This window comes from Talaromyces atroroseus (assembly GCF_001907595.1).
Source record: "Talaromyces atroroseus strain IBT 11181 chromosome Unknown scaffold_9, whole genome shotgun sequence".
NCBI classification, from domain to species: Eukaryota; Fungi; Ascomycota; class Eurotiomycetes; order Eurotiales; family Trichocomaceae; genus Talaromyces; species Talaromyces atroroseus.
This window is the reverse complement of record NW_017971441.1, coordinates 1,429,552-1,445,837: the sequence shown is the minus strand read 5'-3', so window position 1 is coordinate 1,445,837 and position 16,286 is coordinate 1,429,552. Positions and strand designations below refer to the sequence as shown.

At 22.2% G+C, this 16,286-nt stretch overlaps 1 protein-coding gene across 1 annotated transcript, besides 8 other annotated features; it reads left to right on the top strand.

Annotated features, from left to right (window-relative positions):
• Positions 1-195: part of a repeat region (Identified by RepeatMasker using a combination of RepBase library and repeat library created with RepeatScout) that runs on past the window's edge.
• Positions 192-3,842: a repeat region (Identified by RepeatMasker using a combination of RepBase library and repeat library created with RepeatScout).
• Positions 3,842-4,253: a repeat region (Identified by RepeatMasker using a combination of RepBase library and repeat library created with RepeatScout).
• Positions 4,254-4,338: 85 nt separating this feature from the next.
• Positions 4,339-4,835: a repeat region (Identified by RepeatMasker using a combination of RepBase library and repeat library created with RepeatScout).
• Positions 4,836-5,286: 451 nt separating this feature from the next.
• Positions 5,287-5,938: a repeat region (Identified by RepeatMasker using a combination of RepBase library and repeat library created with RepeatScout).
• Positions 5,757-6,337: a repeat region (Identified by RepeatMasker using a combination of RepBase library and repeat library created with RepeatScout).
• A 95-nt stretch (positions 6,338-6,432) lies between these two features.
• Positions 6,433-11,892: a repeat region (Identified by RepeatMasker using a combination of RepBase library and repeat library created with RepeatScout).
• A 928-nt stretch (positions 11,893-12,820) lies between these two features.
• On the top strand, positions 12,821-13,375 carry UA08_06874 (hypothetical protein; the record flags this gene model as incomplete). Its single annotated transcript, XM_020269199.1, has 1 exon — positions 12,821-13,375. The coding sequence occupies one exon, from the start codon at positions 12,821-12,823 to the stop codon at positions 13,373-13,375; it is 555 nt and encodes a 184-aa protein (XP_020118366.1).
• A 1,409-nt stretch (positions 13,376-14,784) lies between these two features.
• Positions 14,785-16,286: part of a repeat region (Identified by RepeatMasker using a combination of RepBase library and repeat library created with RepeatScout) that runs on past the window's edge.

Below are 16,286 nucleotides of genomic sequence, written 5' to 3'. Positions count from 1 at the left end.
GAAAATAATTATAATAGTTATAATAAAGGAAAGCTATATAAGGATACTTATTTATTATATATTTAGTTTTTTTTTATTATCTTAAATTAATTATAATAACTTAAGTATATAATCTTTTATTAATTAGGATATTTATAGCTTTATTTTTATTTCTTTTATCTACTGAGATCTTTCAATCTTAAAAGCCTATTAACTATCTTTAAAATTCTTAAGAAGTATTTTATATAAACATCTATATTTAAGTATTTTAAACTAGAACTTCTACTTAGAGTAAAAATTAATATATTAAACTTCACTATAATAGCAATCCTAAATTAGTTAAAAACTAATAAATTATAATATTTAATAGTATTTTACTCTTAAAAGATAACTTTAGCTAAACTTAATTATAAAATGTATAATAGAGAGCTATTAATTATTATTAAAGTCTTTAAACACTAAAGGTATTATTTAAAAGATAGTAATAAATCTATGACTATCTTTTTAAATTATAATAATCTTTAGTATTTTATAACTATAAAGGAACTAAACTAAAGGTAGATTTAATAGGCTAAAAAGCTTATAATATTTAATTTTAATATTAAGTATTAGCTAGAGTATAGAAATCTTATAAATATATTAAATTAAAGATTAGACTATATTAAAGTTAAAAATAACTAATAGACTCTATTATTAATACTAAAGAAAAAGCTAAGCTAAGGACTTTATTTAATAAGAATAGAATCTTTCAAATATAAATATAATTTTAATAGTATAGAACTTGCACATTTAGAAAAGGTAATAAAGACTTTTTAAGTTAATAATAATTTAAATTCTAAATATCAAAATGTATTTAGTAGTTAAAAGAGAATAATTATTAATATTATAAGAGGTCTAGAACTCTTAGTGCTAAGATCTAAAGTAGTAATAATTATTATAATTAAGATAGTTTATTTAGATATGCCTGAAGAGCTTGCTACTATTATTTATTATTATTAGTAAGTAGATGTACAAACTAGAAATATATAAAAATAAATAATAGATTTAAATTTAAAGATAGATTATTTTTATTAATATATTGAAGCTAATAATTTATTTAGATTTAAAGATATAATATATATGCTGTATAATTATATATTTAGACAAAAAATCCTATAAGTTAATTATAATGATTTATAAAAAGGTCATTTTAACATTAAAAAGATATATAAAATAATATTGTTAAAATATTTCTAGTAAAGGCTTTATAATATGGTTTAATACTATTACTTAATATATATAAAGTATTAATATAATTATATATTATAGTATAAAGAATATAGACTAATAAAATTATTATTAAAATCTATAAAATCTTAGGAGTTAGTCACTTTAGATTTTATAATAAAGCTTTTATTTTTAAATTAAAGAGGAAAAATATATAATACTATTATAGTTATTAATAAAATATATTATATATAAACCTATATCTACTACTATATTAGCAAAAGAACTAGCAAAGACTATATATAAATTAATAATTAAATACTTTATTATACCTAAGAATATTATAAGCAATTAAATAATAATATTCATAGTCATATTTTAGAAAATGCTCTGTTGGCATCTTAGTATAAAAAAATAAATTAGCACAGCTTATTATTCTTAAACTAATAGCTAAATAAAACAACAGAATCAGACATTAAAATATTATCTTTAATTATATATTAATTCATTATAAAATAACTAAGCATAATGATTAGTGCTAACTCAATATATATATAATAATAGTGTGTATAGTATTATTAAGATGTCATCTATTAAAGCACTAATGGGCTTTCAGAAAGATATTCACATCAATATTAATCAAGACCCTCTAGGTACAGATTCCAATAAGGAAACCTTAGGGATAAAGAAGGATTAAATATTAGTAATTAAATAAACAATCTAACTATAGATTAAATATAAAGAACTTTAAAAGCTACTAGAGAAAATATTAGAGAATTAATCTAAATATTTTAATAAAAAATATATAATAATATAGTTTTAAATCAATAATAAAGTGATATTATAAATTATAAATATCTATCTTCTAGATAGAAAAAAATTAAAGTTTAATTCTAAGTTTATTAGACTCTTTTAAATATTAAATATATAAGAAACAAATATATATAAGCTAAAAATACCCTTATAATACTAATAATTATATCTAGTATTTTATATCTCCTTACTAAAATCATTCAAGGATATAGCTAGAAATAAAACCTTACTTAATAATCTTATTATAAATAATATTAAAGAATACAAGATTAAAGAAATTTATATAGAAAAAAGCTCTAAAAAGAATAAAATATATTTTATTAAATAGATAGACTATTTTAAAAAAAACTATATATAGAAACCTAAAAAGAATATTAGTAATTATATTATATTTAAAATTTATCTTTAAAATTATAAAACTATTTATGACTTAAAGCAAAAAAAAAAGAGATAAAGAAAAACTTAATTTATAATAATTAAGAATAAATATAGGATTTATTTTATACTATAAACTATTAATAAGGGTTATTAATTATAAAATTTAAAAGAAACTTATATTATATAATTAATAAAGACTTGGCTAATTAATTATAAAAATTAAAAAAATAAATTATAAGATTAAAAACTTAAAAATCTAAGTATAGATACTTATCTATAAATAAATTTAATAAAAGAAAGCAAAAAAGATCCTTTTTTTCTACTAAAATTAATAGGATTATCAGCTAAATATATTAATTAAAAATAAGAATAGTAAGAATAAAGCTTCTCTAATAAAATAATATAAATTACTATAATTAAATGCTTTTTAAGTGGACTAAGTTAAGTTAAAATTATACTTTTATTATTAATTTTAGCACTAGAGTTTATCTTAATAATATATTTTCTAGATATATAGTTTAAAATTTTAAGTATTTTATTTAATATATAATATTAATTACTAAAGTCCTCTACTACTAAATCTTAATAAAACTTGTTAGTTAAAGCCTTTAAGTAATCTAATAAAGATTTAGGGTATTATAAATTATTAGTATTAATTATAAAATAAGAAATATTTAATAGTATAGATATTTAAATTAGAATATAAATATATACTTATAAGGATATACTTATACTTAAGTGTTTAATAATATATATATAATTAAGTTATAGTATTATAATAAGTATATTACTGTTTAATATAATTATAAAGATTTAAAGTGGTTTATAATTAAAAGTAGGCTAAGTATAAGAGTTTATATAAAAACTTAATTGTATATTTTTATATCCTATTAATATTAAAATCTTATATATAGAATATTATTACTTATCTTGTCTTTTAGAGACATAAAAAACTGGGAGTTATTAGATATAATACTAGAAGTAGGGATTATACTAAGAGGCTTAACCAGAAGATTCTTAGAAATATATGGAGATTTAGATTATTTATTTATTTATATTATTAGTAACCATATTAATATTTATCTAATTTTATAATTTATCTTGTATGGTTAACTTACTTATATAAATAATATTTTTGTAAGATACTCTAAATATAAGAATAAATCTAGATTAATAATAGTAAATTATTATTATATTAATATTTTCTTAAGTACTAGGATGCTGCTCTTAAAGAAAAGGATAGCTAGAGTAGATTTAAATTATTAAAATTAAGTACTTTAAGTTGATTATTATACTTAACTATAAAATAGTCAAAATCATCTTACTGTTATTTTAAGTATTAAATTAATATAAGAAAAGCAAAAAATTAATAATATAGAATATATTAAATCTATATTTAATAAAATACTAATAAAAAAGCATGATATTAAGATAATACTTATTATTAAAGAAGAAGATAAGGCTAAATTCTCTATCTAATACTTATTATTTATCTTTAATTTCTCTATTAAAAATAAGGATTTTATTATAAAACTTAAACTATTAATTCTATACACCAAATTCTACAAGTTTATAAAGTTTTAGGCTTAGAGATGCATCTTTATAAAAGAAGGATAACTATAAAGTAAAATCCTAAATAAAATTAGAAATAGCTTTAAAGTATAATAAATATATAATCTTGTCTAGTTTTTTACTACTAATTAGACTAGCAGCTTGACACATATTATCTTATAACCGCAGGTAGCCTTAGGTCTTTGTGAAGTAGCAATTAGCTGCTGAGCATACATGTATATACGTTATATATTCGAATCTATTCCTAGGCCGAAGCCGAATCCCAGCTACGTTCTTGCAACCCCGTCACAATTTATTATTTTCTTTATTTTTCAACAATTATTTTTACAGTATTAAGTATAGAGTAATAAATATTATTTTAATAACTCTTTATACTATCTATATAGGTATAATAGAATATTATTAAAGATAATTGTCAGAGAATCAGAACGTCACAGCCAATGGATATGAAACGCTAATGCGTGGGAACAAAGGATTATCCGAAGGTACCATGAGTAGAGCTAGAACATATCAGGGTTAGGGCTATCATGACCATTAGAGCTAGGTGTTAGTATATAGCTATAATAAATATAATCAGACTCATCAGAGCCCTATATAAGAAAATAGCTATAATAGTTATAATAGGGAAAAGCTATATAAAAATACTCATTTACTATATATTTAATTTTCTTTTATCATCTTGAATTAATTAAGATAATTTAAGTATATAATCTTCTATTAATTAAGATATTCTATTTTATTTAAGACTTTATTTATTTCTTTATAATTTTTATATATTAAAAGTCTATTAATTTTACCTATTAATAGCTATTCTAGTTATACTTAATAATAATTCAATCAAAGTTTCTAATAATTTAAGACCCTTAATATAAAAGATAAAATTTTTACTTAAATATTTAAGATAATAGATAATAATAGTCTATCTATTTTAAAATAATAATTATAATAAATAGTCTAAGCTATAGCAAGATAGTAATAATATATAATAGTAATATATTATAATAAGAATAATAAAATACTAGTCTGCTATACTACTCTTAAAGAATAGTTTAATTAGATAGTTAAATATATATAGTAATTTAAAAACAAGCTAAGAGTTAAAAATAATTAGATAAATTAGCTTAAAAAATATTCTAAATAATTTAAATAAGAAGAAATTAAATAAAAAGATTATATTAAATAATTAGAAGTTTAAATAATATTAAGTTTACTATTAATTATTAATAAAGTTAAGCTATCTAAGTTAATAAAATTTAATAGAATATACTTTAAATTTAAATTATTTTTAGTAAATATAAGTATGTATATAAAGACTAATAAGATTAAATAAAATTATAATAAGATAATTCTTATTATAACTTATTTTACTAATAACACAGCTAATTAGATATAGTTAATAATAAATAATTTTTATAATTTAGTATAAGAAGACTGGAATATAATTATTATTAAGATATTTATAAGTTATATTAGCTTTAAGAAATAACTTATATAGTTATTTAGAAATATTAATAAAATATATACTACTAAATAAAAACTAAGATATTTATAATAAACTAGATTAGCTTAGAAATTAGTAATAGAATTTCAAAAGATAATAGCATTATTAGAATATAATAATAAAGTATAAATCGCTATATTTAAAAATATATTAAAAAAAGAAATTCAGATAGAATTAATTAAAATAAATTAATTAATAGATATTAATAACTTTATTAAAATAGTAGTCAAGATTAATAATAAATTATTTAAAATTAAATAGAAGAAATAAAAGTTTTAATAATAGAAAAAATATAAAAGATTCTTATAATTTAGAATAAACTAAGTAATATAATAAAATCTATTATAAGACTATAATAGAGATATAGTTATATAGCTAAATATAATCTTATCTAAGAAAGAAAAAGATAAGTTAAAAAAAAATAAAACTTATTTTAATTATAGAAAACTAGATTATTTTATAGATAAATATTAAAAATTAAAAAAAAATCAGAAACTAGTTACTTTAGATTTAAAGAAATAGATTATAATTATAATTCTACTAGTTTTAATTAATACTAGTAAAGCTAATAGAATAGCTAATAATAAAATTAATTTTAATAAAGAATTAAAATAGTCAGTTAAAAATAAAAAATAATAATTAAAATAAATAATAAATTATAAAAGAATTTAAGCAGAATAGATAAGGCAAGTAGATAAAGAAAATATGCTGATATAGCTAAAAAGAATACTTAATGATTTAAGTAAAAATAAAATATAATACTAAAATGTATAAGAAAAAAAATAAGAAAGATTTAGCTTTAAAAGAAGTATTAAATAGATAAAATAAATAAGTATTAATATGAGAATAAGACATCAATCTTATAGTTATAGGAAATAAACTGATTAGACGAGCTATATTCAAGAATCACCTAGAAAAGAAGGTCATCCTGGTGAAGAAGAGACAGAAAGAGAATCTAGTATGGAAGGTATTAGAAAAGATTCCTCTTTAGAAGAGTTACTTCATACTTAACCAATATTATAAGATGATGGATTAAGGATAATAATTTATAAGGACCCATATTGAGAATAAATAGAAAATCCTGTTGAGGATAAAATAAAAGTAGAAGTATAGGAGAATACTATAAATTCTTGGAGAGATAACTTATATAATTACATATCCACTAATACAATCTATTGAGAAGAGTCTTAATAGAAATAGAAAAGCTATATTAGAGAATATAAGAAATATAATGAATAGATATATTATATGTGTTAAAAACATAAATAAATGTATTTATTTCTAATAGCAATATATGAGCATATTTTATATAAAAGAGAAATATACTTTTATAATGAATAAAATAGATATATAAGAAATTATTCTTATTATTATTATCTATCTACCAGAGGAAATTTGCATTATGAAGTTTATTAGATAATATATTATAATAATTTATATAAACTTTATGTTGGACTAAAAGTAATATTAGGATAATTTTTAAATATTTTATCTATTATCTTAAAACTAAAACTAAAATATCTATAAGAGTAATTAGAATACTAATATATTTATAAAAAATTAGTATATTCTTATTATAATAGTCTTATAATAATAGAATACTAGATAAAAGGGTTATATAAATAGTATGTAACTAGTATAAAAGAATTTTTTAAATAAAAATAATAATTTTAAGAAAAATATATAATTATAATAAAGTTTATTATAATAATTATAGAACTAAAAGTAGTTAATTAAATAATTATAATATTAATAAAAATTAATGGAAAAGATATAAGAATTTTATTAGATTTAGAAATAACCTATAACTATATTAGAAAGGAATTTATAAAAAAAATTAAAATATTTATTATATAAATAAATAAATAAGTAATAATTATCTTAATTAGTAGAGAAATAATTAGTTAAGGCTATAAAAAATAAGTATTAAATATTATTATAAGATTAGGATAATATGCTATAATAGTAATACTTAATATTATATTGATATTAAGAGAATACTATAATGCTATATTTAGAATGATGTAGTTATAAATATAGAACCTAGTAATTAACTAGATGAATGGAATGGTGGCAGTTAATAATATAATATTATGAATAAGGATTATTAAGAAGAGGATTAAAGAAATTACTTAGCTATATAAAGAATTAAGATAAAGCCTTGGTACGCTATTGATTATTGAAGAATTAGGATAAAAAATAGATAAATAGAAATGGAAGATGATATTTACTAAAGATATTATATATATTAATAATAGAAATAAAGTAAAAGAGAAGCTATAAAATAGTTAGAAGAATTTAAGTGATAAAAATAAAATAAAAATTAGAAATAATAAAATAAGAGAGATTAAGATAATTTAATAAGTATAAATAATTAAGAAAATAAGAATTATAAAAAAGATATAGAAGATAAAATTAAAATTAAAAAAGTTATATAAAAAGGAATTTATAGAAGTCTTAGTAAAGTTATTTAAGAAATATTATAAGTTTATTAAATTATTTATGAAGAAAGAATAATAATTATTAATATATAATAAAGAATTTAAAATATAAATTAAACTAAAAAAAGGATTTATATTATTTTTAGTTAAGTAATACTATAAATTAAAAGATGAGTTAAAATTTAAGAATAAGTTTACTAATAAGTTTTATGAAGTAATGTATATATAACTAGAATATAGAAAAGTATTAGTATAATTAATATTTATTAATAAAAAAGATATAATTAAGTAAATAATTATTAATTATAAAATACTAAATAATAGAATAGTAAATAACATAAATAAGATGCTTTATTAAGAATAAAAGAGAGATCTTTTATAAGGAGTAAAGATTATAATAGTTTTTAATATTTAATAGGATTATTATAATCTATAAATAGCTAAAGATAATATTTAAAAAATAATTTTTCTTATAGATAAAGAACTATTTAAATAAGTAGTTATATTTATAGATTTAAAGAATCTACTAATACAATTTGCATGATATATAATATATATTCTATAGAAATATCTAAACAAGTTTATTGCAGTCTACTTTAATGATATTATTATATACTTATAAAATTTAGAAGAATATGAAGAATATATACAACTAGTTATAACAATACTTATAAATAAAGGATTAACACTTAAGATCAAGAAGTGTGAGTTTGACATTATAACTATTAATTATTTAGGAATAGTTTATACACCAAAAGGATTAAAGATCTAATTAGAAAAGAAAGATATAATACTTAACTGGTCTATTTTAATAAATATTAATAAAATATAGTAGTTTCTAGATGTAATAGGATATATTAGAAGATATTTAAAGAATTATGTAGAAATAATATAATTAATTATAGAATTATTAAGAAAAGATTAAGAATTTAATTAGATAGAATAATAATAATAAATATTTAAGAAAGTTAAAAAGTTAGTTAAAGAAGTATTAATTCTTATATTTTATAATTAAGAAAAACTAAATATAATTTAACTAGATATATTAGAATATATATTAGAAATTATTTTAGAATAATTAGAAGATAATAAAAAATTAAGATCTATTATTTTCTATTTTAGATAATTTACTATCATAGAAAAGAATTATAATATTTATAATAGAAAACTACTTATAGTAGTTAAAACATTTAAGTAATAAAGATACTATTTATAAGAAGTTAAAGAAAAAATAGTTATAAAAAATAACTACTATAATCTGAAATACTTTATAATAATAAAAAAGCTTATTAATAGATAAGTTAGATAATTAAAATATCTATTAAAATTTAAGTTTCAAATTAAATATATTAAAGAGAAAAAAAATATTATTATTAATATATTAAGTAAAAAAGCTAATTATATAATTAAAATATAATAGCTATAAATAAATATATTAGTAGAAGATAAAAATAGAATTTATTATAATAATAAAATAATATTAATAATAATAATTATAATAGAAAGCATAGATTTTTATAAAAAGATAGTAGAGATTACTAGGAATAATAAAATATTATAAATAGTACTACATAATAACAAAACAGTAATTAAGAACAGATTAGTCATTTAAAAAAGATTAATATTAATATCATTTTTAATAATTATAGAAGTTATTTAAATAAATCATAATTTGCTAATTAAAGGATATTATAGAATTGACTAAATAGTAGAAAAAATATAATAAATATATTATTTTCTAAAAATAAGAAAATTAATTAAAGATTATATTAAGAAATATGATAGTTATAATTATAATAAATCAATTAATCACTAATTATATAGAAAAATGTAGATTCTAAAAATACTAATAAAAGTATGATAGAAGATCATAATAGATTTTATATAAGGCTTACTAGAGTTAAAAGATCTTATTTTAGGAATTATATATACTAAAGCTATTATTATTATAGATAAACTTATAAAATATATTATTTTAAAGCTAATACTAAAGAGTTTAATAATATAATAATATATAATACTAATATTATAAGAAATATTTATAATATTTAGGTTATTAAGTGAAATTATATCTAACTAAAATAAGTTATTTATATCTAAATTTTGGTAAATAATTATAAAAAATTATAAAATAGAATATAATCTATTAATAGTATATCATTAATAGACTAATAGCTAGACTAAATAAATAATTTAAGCAGTTGAATAATATCTAAGATATTACTTAGATTAGAACTAAGATAATTAAGTAAAGTTACTACTAATTGCTTAGTTTGCAATAAATAATATAATAAATATATTAATAGGATAAGTATTGTATTTTGCTAATCTAGAAAGAATTTTAAAGATAAGTTGGGAAAATATTAAATAAGAAGGAGTATTAAATGAAGTAAATATCTAAATAATGTATATATAATTGATGTATAATAATCTATTAAAAAATATTAAATAAGCAGAAATAAAAATAAAGAAATATTATAATAAGAAGCGCGAGGATGTGCTAGCACTTAAAAAGAGAAAGAAAGTTTACCTTTTATAATAAATATTAGAATTAAAAAATTTTAATATCAAAAGTATAAGACTAAGTAATAAATTTAATATAGTTAAATTTAGACTATTTACTATTAAAGAAAAACTTATAAATAATAATTATAAACTCTAGTTACTAGTAAGAATATAAATATATTTAATATTTTATATCTTATTATTAGAATTAATAATTAATTTAATAAATAAAGATAAAGTAGTAGATAATAAGAAATATAAAATTAAAAGAATACTGCAGTATAAATTAGAAAAAGAATATATCTATTATCTTATAAGATAGAAAGAATATAGACCTAAAGAAGATATATAGGAACCTATTAAGTATTTAAATTATCCTAAAAAGATTTAGAAATAAAAATAAAAGTATAGTTAAGAAAGATAAAAGAATTAAAATTAGTATTAAGGATAAAATTATTATTTTATAAAGTAAAAGTAATAGCTAGAAGCTCTTTAGCCTCTTATTATTTTTTTATTTATTTTATTTTTATCTTTTCTTCTATTTTTTCTAATTTTTCTAGTTCTTTAATATTCTTTATATTTATTTGAATAAATTTGCCTACATACTTCCTAAAAAGGCTATCTTACTTCTTAAGTTATTCTAGATAAGCTACTATTTCTAAAAGCTTTAAGTAAGCCTCTTTCTATTAAATATAAATCTTATCTTATACTTTAATTAGCTTCTTCTAAGTAAGATCAGAAAACAATATATCTATATAATAATAATTAGTTATATAAATATACTTGCTATAATGCTTTAAAATTTTAGATTTTATATATAATTTTTTAAGATTAATATAATAAAAATAAAGAATTATAAGAATAACTTTAATAGACTTAATTCTTAAGAAAAGATTCTTCTTAGAAATATTTTTTTTTAAAGATATAATTAATATAAAACTATAAGATTATATATTTAAAATATTTAAGAAGTTAAAATTAGTTATTTATATTTTAGAAGATATAGGCTATTTATTAAGCTATTAAGATGCCAGCCTTTAGAGAAGGGAATTATTAGAAAATCAGAATATTATAGTCAATAGATATAAAATATTAATATATAGGAACAAAGGATTATCTAAAGATACTATAAGTAGAGCTAGAACATATTAGGGTTAGGGCTATCATAACTATTAGAGCTAGGTGTTAGTATATGACTATAATAGATATGATTAGACTCATTAGAGTCCTATACAAGAAAATAACTATAATAGCTATAATAAAAGAAAATTATATAAGGATACTTATTTATTATGTATTTAGTTTTCTTCTATCATTTTAAATTAACTAAGATAACTTGAGTATACAATCTTCTATTAATTAAGATATTCTATCTTGTTTAAGACTTTATTTATTTCTTTACAACTTTCGTATACCAGAAGCCTATTAACTTCGCCCATTAATAGCTATCCTAGCTATACTTGACGGTAATCCAACCGAAGTTTCCGACAATAATTAAGATCTAGATATTTAAGTATCTAAAGAAGTACTTAAAATTATAAAATCTTTAAAAATAAAATAATTAGATTAATAAGATAATAAGTATAGTCTTAGATAATATTTAAACTCTTTTTTAATAATCAATTTATTCTAGATTAAATAAGTATAATAATTAAATAAATTTTTAATATTTAAATCTATATATAAAGTTAATATTTATTTATAATAATAATATAATTAATAACTTATTAATAATACTCTATAAGTATTATATCAGGAAATATATTAATATTAAAAATAAAAAATATATAGAATAACTTGCAAGGAATTAATTATTTTTTTTAAATTTAATTTAAAGTAATATTATTAATAGTAGATTAATATTTATAAGATACTAACCTTATTATTAATGGCCTAGTTCTATATTCTTACCTATAAAAAGCCCTAATATTTGTTATTTTTTAAAGATTTAGACGCATTATATAAGATTAGGAGACTTCTATATTAGATATAGCATTTTACTTTTTCTACCAGTTTTACTAGATCCACACTATCTAACCTATTTCGGGAGTGTTTCCCACGCTAGGAGTTTCATGGAGCCTTTGCTAAAATCCTCTATTAAAGAGGATTATACAAACATAAAGCTCGCCTGGTTTACGATCATCCATGAACTCCGTGATTGGACCGTGGATTACATGGTTTCAGAATGCTCGCTCTCAGAAGTTGCAAGAAGTTTGAATAAGTAAGGTGACTGCGGGGTTGAGACAATAACCAGACATAAAGTCCCCCTCGGTCTCTATCCCAGTCCAGCATGGTCAAACTTCTTGTAAATCATAAGAGCGTACATTTTACTATCATCCTTCTCTCAATTCCGGTGTGATAACCAGGTCAACATTATGACGGAACGCTATGCGGAGGTTCACAAGAACCCCCCAGGGCCCAGGGGATGCCCGCCCAACAGCCATGCAGATCATTCCGCGACGAAGGCCTGGAGGGCCAACTGACTGGCTCATCGATCCTTATTACCGGCACGTCCTCGGGCATCGGTGTAGAGACAGCCAAAGCGCTCTTCACTACCAGTGCAACTCTCTACCTGACGGCCAGGAATCTGGACAAGGTAATGCACGCTCTCGGCGACATGGTTTCCTCTCCGCGTGTGCACTTGCTGAAATTAGACTTGGAATCCCTATCCAGCGTGCGCGCCTGCGCTGCTGCACTCCTTTCCAAGACTAAAACCCTCAGTATCTACATCGCCAACGCCGGCGTTATGGCCACCCCCGAAGGGCGCACCAAGGACGGATTTGAGACACAATTTGGGACCAACTACCTGGGCCATTTTCTGCTCTTCCTCCTCCTGCGTCCCATGCTTCTGGCCGCAGTGACCCCGGAGTCTAATTCCCGTGTGGTTTTCCTCTCCTCCATAGCCCACAGATACTCGGAGGTGGTATTTGACAATCTCAACTTTGATGGCGCGTATGATAAGTGGAAGGCTTACGGATAGAGTAAGTGTGCGCTACTATGGGCGGCGAATGAGATCAATCGCCACTACACCTCCCAGGGCCTTCATGGCTTAGTGTCCAACCCGGCGGCGTTCAGACTGATTTATTACAGCATATGTCTGAGGAAGAGAGACAAGGACTCGATGATCCAAACATAGGACCGCAGTTTAAGAATCCAGAGCAAGGTGACACAACTTCTGTTTGGGCGGCCGTATCTAAGTCCCTCGTGGGAAAGCACGGGAGGTACCTTGAGGATGTCCAGATTGCCAAGGCGTATGACCCCAGCGAAGGACAATAGGCACCTGGCTATTTTCTGTATGCTTACAGCCCTGAAAAGGAGAAGAAACTATGGGAAGTGTCACTGCATTTAGTTGGCGTGGTCGAGTAAAAATCCTGTGTGAGGATTTTGTTAGGAAAGTAGGTAAATGTGATGGCTCCCCTCCCATAGGCTTTGTGAGGTGTCTTTGTGATATAAATCTGTCTACCGTGCCGCTACTCTCCGCGCTGTACGTGCCGGATCTTTGTATCGAACTATTAACTATTACAGGGAGATATCCGGTGTATTCCTGGTTATTTATACGCCACCAGACCCCCAGCTAGATGCTAATTTTCTTGCTATATCCATATCTAATTTTCTCGGCGTATAGCTACCCAATGATATTGGCTTGAGCACCTTCGCAGCAGCTGGGTCTCTGGATAGACCTTGTCAGCCTAGCCTTTGTAGTGAGGGTGCTGTCTATAGTTATCTAAATAGCTTTAGCTCTCCTAACAAATAAATTCCTTTTGTCTTGAGTTGGTGCTTGATTAGTGGTAGCCTTTAAGGCCTTAAAACCCGTCCTTGAACTCTGAGAGCAGCTGCTTTCCAGGGGTTATTTTAATGGTGTAGGTACCTTCACCGACCTATAAATGTGCCAGGGTAAGGGTTTATGGCCAGTATTCAATTTATTCTGTGCCCAAGCCTCCATTAGCAATACCAGGCCCTTACAGTTTTGGAGGTGATTTGGTGATGTGACATGAGGCCAAACTGCAATATCATAACGTGGATATGCCAGTATCGACGAAAAGCTAAGCATGGGGATAGGAAGAAGCATTTGGTGGCGTATGAATAGGCAGCCAACACACAAAGGTCCAACCAGGAATACAGCAGATATTTCCCTGTAATAGTAATCAAGAGAACACGAAAACGAACCGAATATTATCTGTAAGTAAATTCAAAGGATATAGATTCAGCTTAATTGAAACCAACTTGAACCATCGCCAACTTGGTTTTGACACCAAGTCGGATCAACACCATCTCGAAATGATGCCAGTCAGCCGGGTTGTCACTGGGCAAGCTCCGTCTCCATAATATCTAAGCAGTTGCAGTTTCTGGACTCAAGCTTTCGGCGAATTATGTCAGCATAAACTAAAGTAACGTAACCGGTAAGCCACCCGGCCATGTAAGCGACCCGGCCACCTCCGCCCGGAAACGCGTTCTATATGAATTTCTAATCACAATTTTCAACCCAAAATAATAATTATATATAAAAAAACTAATTACTAGTATGATGAGGGCATTGAGGCCTTCTATACCTAAGAATACCATACTCACTATACTTAAATTAACAGCATACAATCGCTTGCAAGACTAGCAGCTCAAGCTTAGCCAGAGCAGTAGTAATACTTTGAGATACCTTAATCTAATTTTATATAAATGCCTAAGCTTTCTTTCTAGTAATTCCTTACTTATATTCTATCTACTTTCTAGATTATCTATATTTTTACTTCTTCTTCTCATGTGTAACCCATAAATCATAAACTTCTTTCCCTAGAAGTATAAAGCTATTTACAGTCATTTCATACACCTTAAATATCTAATTAATTGCCTCATTAATTGAACTTAATAGGCTTCCTATACACTAGCTTATACGCCTCTTTATTATATTTAATTAATATTTAAATTAGTATAGATTTTAAGATATTTATAAACAGAATGATTAAATATTACTCAATCAACTTAGAGAAAGTATAGAAGTCTTAAACTAAACAATAAACTGTTAATAGACTTAATCTAGATTATATAACACTAATCCAATAACTATAAAACCCTTCCAAATAGTCTCAGCTTTATATACTATTATATAAGCCTCTAAAAATATAATAAGAAAATCAATTTTATCAATATAATTAAATCTAAGCCTCATCCACTACTCAACAAACTATCCATATTTTCACTTTATAATTACAAAACAGCTAATATTGAGAGACTATAAAAGATAAAAGAAATATAAAGACATATAAACTAAAATAATATTATTCTTAATGCATATACAGTCAAATTCCACAGTCAAATAACTTTTATAACCATCAAAAATCAGCATTCAATATCTTCCTATTATATAACTATTTATAAGAGGAATAAAGTGATTTTAAAGCCAATCTATATTAATATTATCAGTTATCTATCCATTATCACTAATATTAATTTTCTAATTATCTAAAAAAATCTCAAATCAGCCTTCTTACATATATTTTATTACTTTAAAAATTATATATGAAAGCAAAGTCTATCCAATAGAATTAATTACCTTAATTGAAGTTACCCATTCTCAATTACTAGATTATAATAGCTTTAAACAGACATATTAATCACTCCTAATAATAATCTTTATAATTGCACAGAGTCTTATAGTAAAGCTAGTCTCATTAAAGTTATAAATATCTTCCAATAAGATACTATATTCTAATATAGCCTCTCATACGCAGTCAAAATATTCTTAGATTATCTTTAGATCTTCATATTTAGCACATTCATAGTTATATCTTCAAGAAAATCGCGATTTGAGCTCTAAGCAACATTAAACCAGATTATAAACCTATTTTTCTCTAACCTGTTGATTTCTATGTTAAGAAAGAAGATAGTTGGCCATTTCT